Below are 18,508 nucleotides of genomic sequence, written 5' to 3'. Positions count from 1 at the left end.
GCTCTGGAAGTAGGGCGATTATTCCAAGATTGGATAATTCAGTGCCTCACCAATGTCATATGGACACAAGTTTTTTCATTTTTAACCTTTGCCTTCCTCAGTGAATCAGCTACTGTCTTCATGGTTATAAGGTGGTTACAGCAGCCCTGGGCTTTATGTTCCCATGCACCAAAGTCCTTGTTTCTCCTTTTAACAGCAAGAAAACCTCCTTCCAGAATATCTCATCTAATATCTGACTCCAGAACCAATGGTGAATTCATATTTTTGTTTGTTGATAACAGTATAGCATAGGTAAGAGTCATACTCTGGAGGGTGCAAAATCAGCCTCCATCACAATAACTATGTAACCTTAGGCATCTCATTTACATTCTCTGTACCTCAGTTTTCTTATTTAAAATATATAATATAGCTACATCATTGGGTTATTGAAAAAAATGTGGGTTAATATACATTTAGTTCTTAGAGTGGTATCTTGTGGGTAAAATACACTCTATTTAAACTGTTAGCTACTATTATTTTTATGATGACCCTCAATGTAAGATATTTAATTTAACTCATGGAAACATGAGAGGTAAGAAAATGTAATTAAAAAAATCAATAAAAGGTTCAGTTGCATTGTATAATATTATTCCCATGATATAATTTGGATGTGATGTCTGAAAAAGGGAATAAGAATCACCTTGAGGACTGCTATCTTATTTAAGATATACCTATAATCTGTATCTGTATGCATATTTATGTTTTTAAAATTGTTGTTCACATAGCCAAAATCAGAGGCTGATCTTAAGTCAGCAACATTGACTTCATGAAAACATCCTGATTTGACTATTTTAGAAGCAGGCAATATACATGTCTGCAGAGTATATAGTGCATTTAGGCATAAGGATAATTAAACTGATATCTATTTTGTTGGATTTTATTGTTAAGTTCCTCAGTGAACATTTAGAAAGAAGGGAAATGGGGAAATGGTCTCAATCTATTCAGATAATAAAAATCCCATTTGCAGTATTCTTCCATTAGATATAAAATATACTAGTGCTAAAATATACATTTAATGGTGCCATTACAATCCAGTTCCTTACATATAATTCTTTAAAATTTTTCAATTGCAATTATAAAATTCCATTTCATTTCCTTTCTCTAAGGTTTAATCTTACCATTCGGACTACCATATCTTGCTCACACGAAACTCTCCAGAATGCAGTAAAATAAGGTCCAAAGAGTAAAGTTACACCATCACTGAATCATGGAGATAAGTTTTTCTGAAACCAACATTTTGTAACTTGGCCTCCTTGAATGAGCTGTGAATCCCCTGAAATAGAACATATAAAAGTTCCCCAGAATTCCCTTCTATTGTATCACTTTCCCCCTTTCTAGTATATGTACTGCCTGAGCGAGCACACACTTTTCCCCTTTCTGTGGGATCTTCTCCATCAGCATAAGATGGAATATTCTTCCCATTTTAAACAATGTTAACAACAGAAAACCCACTATGATACTAGTTCTCTTTAAACATTGCCCAAACTCTTGTCATTTACTTTCAATAAAATGTACTTACCACCTTTACATTATTCCCATTTGGTCGTGAATGCATTCCACTAAACCAGCCCTTTGAAGGTCACCAATGACATCTTCCTCATTAAATCTAAAGGTCTATTCTCATTAAATTTCAAGGTCTATTCTCAGTCTTCATTTTACCTGACCTATCAGCAACTTTTGCCTGTTGATCACTGTATCCTCCACAAGACAATTTCCTCACTTGACATCTAGGATGTTATGCTCTCTTTTTTCTGCTTCTTTCTTTCTCTCTCCGGATGTATGTGTTAACATCTCTGTCTCTGTCTTTCTCATCTCTCCTTGTCATAATCAATTGCTGTTGTTTTTCTGACTGATCTCTCTGTCTTCTAAATGTGGGAGTGCTCCTGGGTCCACTCCCTTGGTGATTTCGTTCAGTATCATGATTTTGAATACCTCTGCTGAACTCCCAAATTTCTATCTTCAGCCAGGACTTCTCTTTTGTAGGTCATATGGAGTTGTAAAAATGTCTACATCTGCACATAGATATTTAATAGGCAACTAGAGTGTGATGAATCTAAAACTCAGGTACTTGTATACCACCCCTACAAAGCCCTGTTTCTCCTCCTCATTCCAACAAATGACATTTCCATCCTTCCAGTTTTTCATGCCACAAACCTTGAAGTTATCCTGTACCTGTATCTTTCTTTCACACCTAAAAGCCAAAGTGTAAGCCTGTATTATTACTTCTATCTTTTAAATACATTCAGCTGACCACATTTCATGACCACACAATCATCCTGATAGAAATCACCATAATCATCATTCTCCTTGATTATTCCATTTGGCTCCTTACTGATCTCCCTGTTTCCAACCTGGCATTCTTTGAATCCTCAACACAGCGAGTGAAGTTACACAAGTCAAATCATATCATTCCTTTGTTCAAACTTTCCGCGACTTCTCTCTATCAGAATAAAAGCTTAATTTTAGAATACTTAACCTTTAGGTAATATAATATGTTGGTATAATTGTAGTCTTTTAAGATATCAAATGGAGAAGAATCTCTGAGAAGCTAAAATAGTTTTTAAAATTAAGGAAAACAGAGGGAGATGGGTGGGAGATGGGCTAGATGGGTGATGGGTATTAAAAATCATCACTTGTGATGAATGCTAGGTGTTGTATGTAAGTGATGAATCACTGAATTCTACTCCTGAAGCCAATATTGCACTGTATGTTGGCTAAATAAAATTTAAATTAAAAAAATTAAAAATAAACAAAAATAAATAAAATTAAGGAAAACAAATCTAAAATTTAATTATAGGTTAACGGAAAGTCAGTTGCAACTTATACCATATTTCTAGATAGATCTCCTCTTCAGTCGGATAATAGAGGTTACTCTTACCCCCTCAGAGTAGTTTTCATAAAATTAAAATGAGAAGAACAACATTCTAGAAATATTTATTATGTCTATTTGCTTGCATTTTTAGTCTTTAATCTCCCATTTCACAAATAGTTTATATCTCCTAGGATATAAAAAATGGAAGATTTATAGACTTCAGGTTTTCCTAACTCTACTAAAATTACTAGAAATTTAAATGTTCTTTATTTTTAGGTACCAGGATGCCTAATAAGGATAAACAAATTGGATCTAGCTGGAACCTGGTATAAATACTACCTTGACAATTCCAGACTTTTTCTGATATATCACAAATTATAATAAATGGACCTATCACTCTTACTTTAGTCACAGCTACTTAAGTCAACTTGGAACTTATTGTTTGCTGAAAATTTACAGAGCCATCTTCTCCATGATGCTTTCCAGTATAATATGGGCCAACAGTGATTTCTTCTGTGCCTGAACATCCATAACTTACAGTGGATATACCAATTTGAATAACATAGATACACATTATTTCAATCCATTTCTAATTTTGCCCTGTGTTAGACTCCTATTTAGATTATAAGCTTTTCAAGGACAATTTCTTTCTTGGTAACTAAATAGTGTTTGGTACCATAGATATTCAAAAACTTTTTTTTAACTGAATACCTATGTATACTATGACAAAATGTACTTTCTATTTCTGAGCCCCCCAAAAAGTTGTAGCTAAGAGATATTTACATTTATAAAATTGACATATTTTGTGTCAAAAGCACAAATCAGTAAAAACAGCTTTCCTTAGCTTCTTTGGGGATGATTGTAAAATTTTTCTCTTATTTTTAATTACTTTTAGCAAGCTCTATTTCCAAGATTGGCTCAGATCCTCTAAAACTTGTACATGATGCTGTGGAAGAAACCACCGACTGGGTCTATGGCTTCTTTTCTTTGTTGTCTGACATCATCTCGTCTGAGGGTGATGAAGAAGATGATGATGATGGGGATGAGGACACTGATAAAGGTACAAAGCATAGAGACACATCTAACTTCTTGGACCAATTTTAGTTATGTATTACAGTGGTTTTCTTAAGTTTAAACACAAATGAGCACTTGGGTCAGGCTAACCCAAAATGAATACACTTCTGAGTTCTAATAGCTTATCAACAGGCTGCCAAACTCAGTAAATTGGTCTCTATTTGGCTTTCATCTTACAGCTTATCTGCTTTTATGACAAAGATGTCAACATTAAATGCTACCATGAGGGTAGCATTATAGTAGAGAGGGTCTTATTATGCAATACTACAAACTCACAATAGGAACTCACATTTATATGCTTCCTTGGGAAAAAAATTGTAGCTATTTCTCAAGTTTATCCTTAGGAAGATTGAAATAACAACAGTAAAACTTGATAGACATATGTTTTATACATGTAAGTCATATTCATAGTCAAATAGCAGAAAGCAATTCTCCTAAAATCATAATAAAAAGTAAATTGATTGAACCAAATGGAGGTGTAATGGAGGGAAATGTTCTAAATGTCACAATTATGCAGCTAACCTATGTACTTTCTCATATATATTAATAAACAAAAGAAAATAAACTCCAACCATACATAAACTGCTATTGAATGGATGTGAAAAGAACAAAGCATAATGATCTTGTCTTCTACATGACATTTTTTAGGGTTAGCCTCAGTCATCAGACTACCTTGACTACCAGGAAAGCTCTTATTATTTTAGACCTCTCTATGACTTTGTCTGAATTTGTATTTGTTTGGCCCCAGTGAGAGGTCGAGATGAACAATACAGAATAGAAATGAACATGATATATGAACTATAATGTATAATTTGGATTGCTGCCACACTTTTATTGAACTCATAAAAGTGAAACTATCTCACATAAATGTACATAAACAAAGTTTATACTTAAAAACTGGAATTTGGGAAGCAAAGTAATATAAAGACTACTAATGTCAAAACTAATGGATGGCTTTTTTAATGAACAAAAGAAAATGGGAAAATGGAGAAACAGTATTATGCTAAGCTAAAGGTTTTTCTAATTCACTGTTTTTGTCTTGGTCTAGGAGAAATAGAGGAGCCTCCCTTGAAACAAAAAGGTTGGTTGTTTTTACCTTTAATAATGCATTTTCCCCTTTTTATGGTAATGCTCATTTTTCAGCATGACTCAAAATATATTTTACATGATTTGGAACCTTAATTTACTTTCAGTGTACAGTTTTTGTTTGGTGATTAGATCAAATTTTATAGGTAGGTAGAGAAATACTCCATTCTCTCCAATAAAGCTGACCCTATTATTTTTCAGTTGATTACTTGGTGCCTTCTTCAGGATATGTGTGAATTCATCTACACATAGATCTGTGTGAGTTGGAATTACAGGAATGAGGAGTGAATTCAGTAGACACAGAAATGGCCCAGAAAATGATGATGCCCATTTTCTTTATTCTCACTGTGGCCAGATTTTAAATTTTTATTCATTTTCTTCTTATTTTACTGTCACTATTAATATTCTTCACTTTTAGGTGATAAGTAGGGGACAGGGTATATGAGATAGTGTGCAAAATAATAATCTTGGAGGCAAAGACATACCAGTCAGTATGTGCCATGCATCATCCCAAAGGAATAGAGTCACCTGGGTGTACTTGGATTTGGTATGGAGGGATTCTTTGCAGAAATAGATTTTGCCAGGCTTTTCAATAACTGCCCATGATTGTCATGAATCCAAGAGATGGAAGCAATTTGGCTAGGACAAAGAGGTATGGCTATGGGGCAAAAACCTCAGAGGGGCAAGTATTTTTATAGAAAGAAGGGAGAATTATTTCTAGAAGGGACAAAAGGAGAAAGGATACCTTCCTGAGGTATATTTGGAATGAGAAACAGCCAACACATAGCCAGACTTGATACAATTGTGATGTTTTAGTCATTGCTGCACATATTCAGCAGAGGCTTTGGGGAGTGTTTACTCCACGGGAGAACTTGCTGGCTTCTGTTGCTATCTGCCTAGACCTCCTATAGATACAAACAGTGGGATCCAAATTTAGAGCTTTAGCCTTGTCTGAGGAGATGATGATTATCTCACTCTCTGGGGTAAAATCCATTTAGTTTATGTTAATTTGGAAAATTTGAATTTGTAACTTATCCAACAAAAGAGAGCTGAGCTAGTGATACTCAAATGTGAGAAAGCCAGAAATGAAAGTGTTTGCGAAGTTATCAAGAGGAGAAAGGTTTCATGATCACAAATCCAGGATGAGAATGTAAGAACTCAAGCCATAGTTCAGCCATCAAATCCAGGTTTAGAGATTCTAGATTAGTTTTAAACTTCCTGAGGTTAGAAACAGCTTTTTTTTTTTTAATAGCTGATCTCCAATGGATAGTTCCTAGAACACAGTAAAAGTTTAAGCTAATGAGTTACTAGCCATTGTCTGGAAACAAAAGGTTATGTATATTGTGTATTCCAATCAGAAAAGGAAGGGAGAAAAACAAATATTTTCTTACTTATAAATTGAATTCTACAAGAAAATCATAAGATCAAATTCTTCATAAATCAATATCTAGAATTTAATAGTCTGTTCTTTCCTTTTGATTTGAATTTCCCTATGGGATTATTTTTAAATTGTTTCGTGTAATGATTAGCATAAATTGCAAATCTGCATAAAGCTGTTTAACTATTATTCTTTAAATTATTGCCGTGTTTTATAAAATCAACAGAAAGACTATTAAATAGCTGTTAAGGATACTTTTTTTAAAAAAACATGTCAACAATGCTCATTAGTTAAAACAGTCTAAGTGATATATGTGTTTAAAACCATGTACACTAATGTCTTGAAAGATTACAAAGAAGAATAGACTTAAAATCATCTGAATGTATATATATTAAATAGATATATATATTTAATTTTTAACATTTATTTATTTTTGAGAGACAGAGAGAGACAGAGCACAAGCAAGGGAGGGGCAGAGAGAGAGGGAGACACAGAATCCAAAGCAGGCTCCAGGCTTCAAGCGGTCAGCACAGAGCCTGATGCAAGGCTGGAACTCACAAACCATGAGATCATGACCTGAGCCAAAGTCAGACACTTAACCAACTAAGCCACCCAGGCGCCCTTGAATATATTTTCTTAATAATATAATTCAGAGGGGGGCGCCTGGGTGGCGCAGTCGGTTAAGCGTCCAACTTCAGCCAGGTCACGATCTCGCGGTCCGTGAGTTCGAGCCCCGCGTCGGGCTCTGGGCTGGTGGCTCGGAGACTGGAGCCTGTTTCCGATTCTGTGTCTCCCTCTCTCTCTGCCCCTCCCCCGTTCATGCTCTGTCTCTCTCTGTCCCAAAAATAAATAAAAACGTTGAAAAAAAAATTAAAAAAAAAATAATATAATTCAGAGGGTTGCATGAATGGACATTTGAGGAACCAGATACCCTACCTTGGGTATAAAAGCTATGTAACAATGAACATTAGTTAAAGTAGACTGAAGGAAATATATTTCATTACAATTACTATTTTTTTATTTATAGTATTTCCTTTGTAGAGTCATAGAGTCGATAAGAGTTTTAAGGCAATATATAATATTTTACAAACATTTCTAAAAACAAACGTTTCCAATACATATTCTGTTTTTATTTTTATTTATTTACTTTTTATGTATTCTGTTTTTAAAAGCAAATTTCAAATATTATTATTAGAGAAGAGATGCTATGAACTTATCTCTATTTTATGATGGATTATTTTATACATTTGCATATTTAAAAATTGTGGTTTAAGAAGTATGTTTTTGGTAATCTAGAATGACAGTCTCTTAAAACATTTGATTTTCATCCATAAGCAAATGATTGTTGGTCTCCTCATGAATACTCTTTCCCATTCAGATATATTCAATACTATTTAGCCATTTTATATTACCTAAGTTATCAGGCCGTGGGATTGTTTATTTAACCGTCCTGTGTCTGTATGAAGCATTTTATTTAAATGCACTTAAAATGTTAGTTTCATTTGTCCAGTTGCTATTTTCATCAAACTAAAAACTCAGCCATCCTGTTATTTATGGGTGGAGTTCACAGGTCGAATTTGATGTAGCATAATGGTTGAGTCAAACAATCTCAGAGTTGAGGGTTGATTATTAAATAAATTATTAATATGGATGACATTTTTGAATCTGCAATTCTGTGGCTTATGTTGTTATAAATAAATATAGCTTCAGGGCATTAGATGTAGTACCTAGTGTCTTTATATTCTTTATGCATATTTACTTTTCAGCTTGTCAGAATTTTAAAATAGTAAATTCTATTACCAAACACTATATGATGAGTCCAAGGTACTGAATCATTATAAAATTTTATATTTTATTATATAATTATTTGAAACTTATAACTATGAGAAACAAATACCGTTGTAAATCATAATTTCTGAAACACTTTTTGGCTGTGTATGGTAGGTGTGCTTTGTTTATCTGGATCTCCTGTTATGTAACTTCTTCCCAGTACAGTATACGTTATGGATGTTGACTCCTTACTTTCCCAGGGTACACAAGTGCAGATAGCTATAAAGGAATGAAATTACATCTGTATGCTTTCTTAAAAGTAATTTGCCTGAAAACACACCTAAGTTCATAATAGTATTCTACTTTACAGCATAAAGAAATAGACTTCGCCCATCCTAAAATTGCTAGAATGCTGACCAGAAAGACCAAGAGGAAAGGTCTTGACCTCCGGGTCTTTCTGGTCCATCCTCATACGTTTGCTAAAGGAGAAGCATGATGTTGATACACAAGTGCTCTTTTTCATGACGGGATGTTCTGACACCAGAGATATGATGGTGTGGAGGAGATTGGAGATTAGAGCAACGATAAGTTTCACTTAATGACTTTACCTTTTATTTAGCTGAATAATGTAAAAGATTGGATTGCTCTTGAGGGAGATTCAAGAGCAAAGCAAAAAGAGTATAGGTAGGAAATACTAAAAGCTATCAAGGGCTTTTAAAAATTTAAAAATAAATAATCCTTTTCAGTTATTCTCAATATATGATCTTGCGAACTGTCATTGGCTTGAAAGAGCACTTTGAAACAACCAAAGCAGTGTAGTTTAGTGACATTGATTCTTTTAAATATAGCTGGGATAGTTTCTGAGACAACCAAACTTTTAAGATGCACTAAATTAACAATATTTTATGTAATTATATTATAAAATATCTAATCTAATTATAGCCAAATCTCATATTATTTCATCTAATGTAAAATGCTTAGTATTTTATATCTCCTACTGACAAAAACTTAAGTCATATACTAGTTGAGGAAACAATTTACTCTATGTATATACACATATATGAACATGTGTGTATATATGTATAATACATTATGCAACATTTATTCATTATATGCTATTTATATTACATGTATTTTCTATCTCCTATTAATAAAAAGTATAAAACTATATGCTAGCTACTGGTTTTAAATATACATATTTAAATATATGTAATGCTTGGAGGTGGGGCGGAAGATGGCAGCGTAGGAGGACGCTGGGCTCACCGCGCGTCCTGCTGATCACTTAGATTCCACCTACACCTGCCTAAATAACCCAGAAAACCACCAGAGGATTAGCAGAACGGAGTCGCCGGAGCCAAGCGCAGACGAGAGGCCCACGGAATAGGGTAGGAAGGGCGGCGAGGCGGTGCGCGCTCCACGGACTGGTGGGAGGGAGCCGGGGCGGAGGGGCGGCTCCCCGGCCAAGCAGAGCCCCCGAGTCTGGCTTGCAAAAAGCGGAGGGGCCCGACGGACTGTGTTCCGACAGCAAGCGCGACTTAGCGTCTGGGAAGTCATAAGTTAACAGCTCTGTTCAGAAAGCGGGAAGGCTGGAGGACAAAGGGAAGGAGAGCTGCTGAGCCCCCGGACGACAGAGCTCAGTTTGGTGGGGAACAAAGGCGCTCGCCAGCGCCATCTTCCCCGCCCATCCCCCAGCCAAAATCCCAAAGAGAACCAGTTCCTGCCAGGGAACTTGCTGGCTCTGCGCGCAAACACCCAACTCTGCGCTTCTGCGGAGCCAAACCTCCGGCAGCGGATCTGACTCCCTCCTGCTGCCACAGGGCCCCTCCTGAAGTGGATCACCTAAGGAGAAGCAAGCTAAGCCTGCCCCTCCTGCCCCTGTGCACCTTGCCTACCCACCCCAGCTAAGACGCCAGATCCTCACCATCACAAGCCTGGCAGTGTGCAAGTAGCCCAGACAGACCACCCCACCCCACAGTGAATCCCGCCCCTAGGAGAGGGGAAGAGAAGGCACGCACCAGTCTGACTGTGGACACAGCGGTGGGCTGGGGGCAGACATCAGGTCTGACTGCGGCTCCGCCCACCAACTCCAGTTATACACCACAGCACAGGGGAAGTGCCCTGCAGGTCCTCACCACGCCAGGGACTATCCAAAATGACCAAGCGGAAGAATTCCCCTCAGAAGACTCTCCAGGAAATAACAACAGCTAATGAGCTGATCAAAAAGGATTTAAATAATATAACAGAAAGTGAATTTAGAATAATAGTCATAAAATTAATCGCTGGGCTTGAAAACAATATAGCTGACAGCAGAGAATCTCTTGCTACAGAGATCAAGGGACTAAGGAACAGTCACGAGGAGCTGAAAAATGCTTTAAACGAAATGCATAACAAAATGGAAACCACCACGGCTCGGATTGAAGAGGCAGAGGAGAGAATAGGTGAACTAGAAGATAAAGTTATGGAAAAAGAGGAAGCTGAGAAAAAGAGGGATAAAAAAATCCAGGAATATGAGGGGAAAATTAGAGAACTAAGTGATACACTAAAAAGAAATAATATACGCATCATTGGTATCCCAGAGGAGGAAGAGAGAGGGAAAGGTGCTGAAGGGGTACTTGAAGAAATAATAGCTGAGAACTTCCCTGAAGTGGGGAAGGAAAAAGGCATTGAAATCCAAGAGGCACAGAGAACTCCCTTCAGACGTAACTTGAATCGATCTTCTGCACGACATATCATAGTGAAACTGGCAAAATACAAGGATAAAGAGAAAATTCTGAAAGCAGCAAGGGGTAAACGTGCCCTCACATATAAAGGGAGACCTATAAGACTCGTGACTGATCTCTCTTTTGAAACTTGGCAGGCCAGAAAGAATTGGCACGAGATTTTCAGTGTGCTAGACAGAAAAAATATGCAGCCGAGAATCCTTTATCCAGCAAGTCTGTCATTTAGAATAGAAGGAGAGATAAAGGTCTTCCCAAACAAACAAAAACTGAAGGAATTTGTCACCACTAAACCAGCCCTACAAGACATCCTAAGGGGGACCCTGTGAGACAAAGTACCAGAGACATCACTACAAGCATAAAACATACAGACATCACAATGACTCTAAACCCATATCTTTCTATAATAACACTGAATGTAAATGGATTAAATGCGCCAACCAAAAGACATAGGGTATCAGAATGGATAAAAAAACAAGACCCATCTATTTGCTGTCTACAAGAGACTCATTTTAGACCTGAGGACACCTTTAGATTGAGAGTGAGGGGATGGAGAACTATTTATCATGCTACTGGAAGTCAAAAGAAAGCTGGAGTAGCCATACTTATATCAGACAAACTAGACTTTAAATTAAAGGCTGTAACAAGAGATGAAGAAGGACATTATATAATAGTGACAGGGTCTATCCATCAGGAAGAGCTAACAATTATAAATGTCTATGCGCCAAATACCGGAGCGCCCAAATATATAAAACAATTACTCATAAACACAAGCAACCTTATTGATAAGAATGTGGTAATTGCAGGGGACTTTAACACCCCACTTACAGAAATGGATAGATCATCTAGACACACGATCAATAAAGAAACAAGGGCCCTGAATGAGACATTGGATCAGATGGACTTGACAGATATATTTAGAACTCTGCATCCCAAAGCAACAGAATATACTTTCTTCTCGAGTGCACATGGAACATTCTCCAAGATAGATCATATACTGGGTCACAAAACAGCCCTTCATAAGTTTACAAGAATTGAAATCATACCATGCATACTTTCAGACCACAATGCTATGAAGCTTGAAATCAACCACAGAAAAAAGTCTGGAAAACTTCCAAAAGCATGGAGGTTAAAGAACACCCTACTAACGAATGAGTGGGTCAACCAGGCAATTAGAGAAGAAATTAAAAAATATATGGAAACAAACGAAAATGAAAATACAACAATCCAAACGCTTTGGGACGCAGCAAAGGCAGTCCTGAGAGGAAAATACATTGCAATCCAGGCCTATCTCAAGAAACAAGAAAAATCCCAAATACAAAATCTAACAGCACACCTAAAGGAAATAGAAGCAGAACAGCAAAGGCAGCCTAAACCCAGCAGAAGAAGAGAAATAATAAAGATCAGAGCAGAAATAAACAATATAGAATCTAAAAAAACTGTAGAGCAGATCAATGAAACCAAGAGTTGGTTTTTTGAAAAAATAAACAAAATTGACAAACCTCTAGCCAGGCTTCTCAAAAAGAAAAGGGAGATGACCCAAATAGATAAAATCATGAATGAAAATGGAATTATTACAACCAATCCCTCAGAGATACAAACAATTATCAGGGAATACTATGAAAAATTATATGCCAACAAATTGGACAACCTGGAAGAAATGGACAAATTCCTGAACACCCACACTCTTCCAAAACTCAATCAGGAGGAAATAGAAAGCTTGAACAGACCCATCACCAGCAAAGAAATTGAATCGGTTATCAAAAATCTCCCAACAAATAAGAGTCCAGGACCAGATGGCTTCCCAGGAGAGTTCTACCAGACGTTTAAAGCAGAGATAATACCTATCCTTCTCAAGCTATTCCAAGAAATAGAAAGGGAAGGAAAACTTCCAGACTCATTCTATGAAGCCAGTATTACTTTGATTCCTAAACCAGACAGAGACCCAGTAAACAAAGAGAACTACAGGCCAATATCCCTGATGAATATGGATGCAAAAATTCTCAATAAGATACTAGCAAATCGAATTCAACGGCATATAAAAAGAATTATTCACCATGATCAAGTGGGATTCATTCCTGGGATGCAGGGCTGGTTCAACATTCGCAAATCAATCAACGTGATACATCACATAAACAAAAAAAAAGAGAAGAACCATATGATCCTGTCAATCGATGCAGAAAAGGCCTTTGACAAAATCCAGCACCCTTTCTTAATAAAAACCCTTGAGAAAGTCGGGATAGAAGGAACATACTTAAAGATCATAAAAGCCATTTATGAAAAGCCCACAGCTAACATCATCCTCAACGGGGAAAAACTGAGAGCTTTTTCCCTGAGATCAGGAACACGACAGGGATGCCCACTCTCACCGCTGTTGTTTAACATAGTGCTGGAAGTTCTAGCATCAGCAATCAGACAACAAAAGGAAATCAAAGGCGTCAAAATTGGCAAAGATGAAGTCAAGCTTTCGCTCTTTGCAGATGACATGATATTATACATGGAAAATCCGATAGACTCCACCAAAAGTCTGCTAGAACTGATACATGAATTCAGCAAAGTGGCAGGATACAAAATCAATGTACAGAAATCAGTTGCATTCTTATACACTAACAATGAAGCAACAGAAAGACAAATAAAGAAACTGATCCCATTCACAATCGCACCAAGAAGCATAAAATACCTAGGAATAAATCTAACCAAAGATGTAAAGGATCTGTATGCTGAAAACTATAGAAAGCTTATGAAGGTAATTGAAGAAGATTTAAAGAAATGGAAAGACATTCCCTGCTCATGGATTGGAAGAATAAATATTATCAAAATGTCAATACTACCCAAAGCTATCTACACATTCAATGCAATCCCAATCAAAATTGCACCAGCATTCTTCTCGAAACTAGAACAAGCAATCCTAAAATTCCTATGGAACCACAAAAGGCCCCGAATAGCCAAAGTAATTTTGAAGAAGAAGACCAAAGCAGGAGGCATCACAATCCCAGACTTTAGCCTCTACTACAAAGCTGTCATCATCAAGACAGCATGGTATTGGCACAAAAACAGACACATAGACCAATGGAATAGAATAGAAACCCCAGAACTAGACCCACAAACGTATGGCCAACTCATCTTTGACAAAGCAGGAAAGAACATCCAATGGAAAAAAGACAGTCTCTTCAACAAATGGTGCTGGGAGAACTGGACAGCAACATGCAGAAGGTTGAAACTAGACCACTTTCTCACACCATTCACAAAAATAAACTCAAAATGGATAAAGGACCTGAATGTGAGACAGGAAACCATCAAAACCTTAGAGGAGAAAGCAGGAAAAGACCTCTCTGACCTCAGCCGTAGCAATCTCTTACTCGACACATCCCCAAAGGCAAGGGAATTCAAAGCAAAAGTGAAGTACTGGGACCTTATGAAGATAAAAAGCTTCTGCACAGCAAAGGAAACAACCAACAAAACTAAAAGGCAGCCAACGGAATGGGAAAAGATATTTGCAAATGATATATCGGACAAAGGGCTAGTATCCAAAATCTATAAAGAGCTCACCAAACTCCACACCCGAAAAGCAAATAACCCAGTGAAGAAATGGGCAGAAAACATGAATAGACACTTCTCTAAAGAAGACATCCGGATGGCCAACAGGCACATGAAAAGATGTTCAGCGTCGCTCCTTATCAGGGAAATACAAATCAAAACCACACTCAGATATTACCTCACGCCAGTCAGAGTGGCCAAAATGAACAAATCAGGAGACTATAGATGCTGGAGAGGATGTGGAGAAACGGGAACCCTCTTGCACTGTTGGTGGGAATGCAAATTGGTGCAGCCGCTCTGGAAAGCAGTGTGGAGGTTCCTCAGAAAATTAAAAATAGACCTACCCTATGACCCAGCAATAGCACTGCTAGGAATTTATCCAAGGGACACAGGAGAACTGATGCATAGGGGCACTTGTACCCCAATGTTCACAGCAGCACTCTCAACAATAGCCAAATTATGGAAAGAGCCTAAATGTCCATCAACTGATGAATGGATAAAGAAATTGTGGTTTATATACACAATGGAGTACTACGTGGCAATGAGAAAAAATGAAATATGGCCTTTTGTAGCAACGTGGATGGAACTGGAGAGTGTGATGCTAAGTGAAATAAGCCATACAGAGAAAGACAGATACCATATGGTTTCACTCTTATGTGGACCCTGAGAAACTTAAGAGAAACCCATGGGGGAGGGGAACAAAAAAAAAAAAAAAAAGAGGTTAGAGTGGGAGAGAGCCAAAGCATAAGAGACTGTTGAGAACTGAGAACAAACTAAGGGTTGATGGGGGGTGGGAGGGAGGAGAGGGTGGGTGATGGGTACTGAGGAGGGCACCTTTTGGGATGAGCACTGGGTGTTGTATGGAAACCAATTTGACAATAAATTTCATATATAAATTAAAAAAAATAAATAAATAAATAAATAAATAAATAAATAAATAAATAAATATATGTAATGCTTAATACAGTATACAACTTTATGGTAGTTAACAAAATTATGAGTCATTTCTTTTATATTTGAAACATATTTATTAAGTCCCAAAAGTAAAACCTTAGAATTTGATATCCCTTCACATATATATTGCTGAAATTTCAAACTCTTTATCATGCTCTTAGCTTCATAAGCAATTGAAAATTTTATGTATACACTACATGACATTAGTCCAAATAAAATAAGGTAAAATAGAATATTGGTTTGTCTGATTTTTATAACTTATTAGTAATATAAATTTATTAGGGGTGGCTCAGTCTGTTGAGAGTCTGACTTGATTTCAGCTCAGTTCATGATTCCTGGGTCATGGGATCAAGCCCCCTGTTGGGCTTCATGCTGAGCATGGAGCCGGCTTAAGATTCTCTCCCTCTCTCTCTTTCTCTCTCTCTTTCCTCTGTTCCTCTCCCCACTTGTGTACATGTGCTCTCTCTCTCTAAAAATAAATAAATAAAAATTTTTAAAAAGTTTAAATAAAATAAATTTATTATGTTAACTCCACCTCATTTTAGCCTTTTCATCTACTTTTAATGACATATCTTCCAGTTGTGTTGCAAAATTTATTCTTTCTTAATAATTTCCTCAAGATGCAAACTAAAATTATTCTTTTTTGTTTAATTTTTTTTTAACGTTTATTTATTTTTGAGACAGAGAGAGACAGAGCATGAATGGGAGAAGGTCAGAGAGAGGGAGACACAGAATCTGAAACAGGCTCCAGGCTCTGAGCTGTCAGCACAGAGCCTGACGCGGGGCTCGAACTCATGGACCGTGAGATCATGACCTGAGCCGAAGTCGGCCGCTTAACCGACTGAGCCACCCAGGTGCCCCCAAACTAAAATTATTTTTGAACTGCAAAACAAAATTATATTTTTTGAGATAGGTAAATTTGATTTGAGTAAGAGGTTTGAAAATAAAAGCTGGTTTGTCTATTAGCTAACATGGAAAACATTATAAATAACAATGGCAAACATAAATAAAGTGAGCAGTACCCAGGGTTTAGATGAATATACTAAAGCAAGACATAATTTTATCCAAAATCGTTACAATTTACAATATTTTGGGTTTTTTTTATCCTTTCTGGAAAATTGGTTGGTTGCACAAGCACTCCTATTTGAGAATAGTAGAAATATCTAGCAGTCATTTGGAGAGCCTAATAAAATCATTTTACTTCCAGGGAATTCAGAAAGTAAATGACTTTCAGAATAGAGTAGTAAATCTTTTGCAAATCATGTGTTTTTCAGACCTTTGTTTCCAATATAACTGAAGAAAGCATTAATCAATTACTCAGCTGAGAGATCATTGAAAATAAATTTATTAATTCCCTATGTCATTTTAACATTACTTGGAAGAACACTTAAAAAAGTAAACATTACTGTAATAAAATTGTCATCTCTGTGTATGTGTGTGTGCATGTATGTGTAGCTCTTATATACATGTTCATGCATAAGGCATATGTATGCATGTATGCATACATTTTCATAAGGCTTCTCAACATTTGTATCATTAAAAGTAAACAAGAAGGTTAGATTTGTTGTTGAATCTTATCTAATCCCATCTGTATATCATATTCACAAACCCATAAACTTATTGAAGTTTTATGCATCTCATAAAGAGATAGATGTCTTCTAATATAATTTTGCTTTTCAGGTTTAATTATATTTTATAAAAATTCTTAAGATCGTAACCTTTAGATTCTTATAACCATAGGATATGAAATAAATTCAAGATTTCAATTTATAAACTTTTTTCTAGAGAAAAAAGTATATAAATTACGCTATATCATAGTTTAATCAAGAAAAAAATTCCCAGTGATAAAAATATATTGTTCTTGAATGAAATTTTGTGAAAGAAATGGAGTGAAAATATGAATTTAAAAAGAATAAAGATATACAATTTCCAAATGTTAAAGAAGAGCTTGTTGTGATATTTTAAATCCATAATGAAGAGTCTCACAACATTGTAGTATTTAGAGTCCATTCACCTGATTTTTTTAGAGACATGAAGAAATTTTATTTTCAAAAGTCAAAATTCATAATAACCTGTAAATTATTTGCAACTTTTTAACTATGATAAAAAGTTTAGAAGTTATCTTCAAAATATGGAAGGAGATGCAGTTTTCCAAGGTTTGCCAAGGTAATGTCAAAGGGAAAATAATTAATGTCACTGTAATGAAAATGAACATTTTCTTTTCTGGATAACCTGAGGATTCTCAGTGAGAATATTCAGAGCATGAGGGCTCATTTCCACCATAGTCTACAATGTTGACTCATGTAGAGGTAATCACTAGTTCAGGACACTGACATGTTTTATCCCTTCAGTAAATTTATTTTTCAGTAAATCTTTTTCAAGTGTTTTTTATGATTCAAGCAATATGCTAGGTGGAGGAGAATATATAAGTCTTTGGGTACAACATTCCCAAATGTTGATGATGAAAATTTGTGAAATAAGATAATAAATAAATGACTGTAATGGAGCTTTTATATGATATGGCTAATAAAGTTAATTATTCCCTACCAAAATCAGGATCAATGTAACATTGTATTCTACAGCCAAGTAATTGCATATGAGTAAAAAGATCACCTTATTTAGTATAATGTACTGAAAAGACCTTACTGAAAATATTAATGAATAGATGATCAATTGAGATAGTAAATGAGATCAAATAATCGGGGCATTGCATATTTGATAATGATGATGTGATCATATGCAAACTGAACTTAAAGTGGATGAAAATATGAATAACTAATTATACAGCAAATGGATAAATTGTTTTGGGCAAAAATAGAAATATAATAAAAATACATAAATAGTTTTAATTCTCTTTTTATTCATAAGTTCTCCAAGCCAAAGTTAATAGCATAGCAGGCTTACTAACACAAACAGATAGAGAGGGAGAGCTTAAGAGATAGAGGAAGAAAGTGAGAGAGAGAGTGAAAATCTAGTATTCTTAAAGGAAAGTTAAGAAGATATATCCATTCATCATAGGTGTAGGTATTTTTCTGTTTCTTTTTCAAAAATAAATTACCAGTTTATCAGAAACCCAGCATGATTTTTCTCTCACACTTCTGTATTGGTCTTTATGTGAAGCTGACTTTTCAGATTGGGTAA

The 18,508-nt window shown here is 35.9% G+C and overlaps 1 protein-coding gene across 28 annotated transcripts in view; it reads left to right on the top strand.

Moving 5' to 3' along the window:
* The window catches only part of TRDN (triadin), a 400,175-nt gene that overhangs the window by 66,446 nt on the left and 315,221 nt on the right, over nt 1-18,508 (top strand). For all 28 annotated transcript variants that reach the window (XM_086707737.1, XM_086707736.1, XM_086707734.1 and 25 more), the window contains exons 3-4: nt 3,747-3,911; nt 4,974-5,006. In XM_086707737.1, the coding sequence (XP_086563863.1) occupies nt 3,747-3,911; nt 4,974-5,006 (198 nt within the window). The remainder of the gene's footprint in view (nt 1-3,746; nt 3,912-4,973; nt 5,007-18,508) is intronic.

The sequence above is a fragment of the Puma concolor genome, chromosome B2 (genome assembly GCF_028749965.1).
Source record: "Puma concolor isolate L17-30 chromosome B2, mPumCon1.1.hap2, whole genome shotgun sequence".
NCBI classification, from domain to species: domain Eukaryota; kingdom Metazoa; phylum Chordata; class Mammalia; order Carnivora; family Felidae; genus Puma; species Puma concolor.
This window is presented reverse-complemented; position numbering and strand designations above follow the sequence as displayed.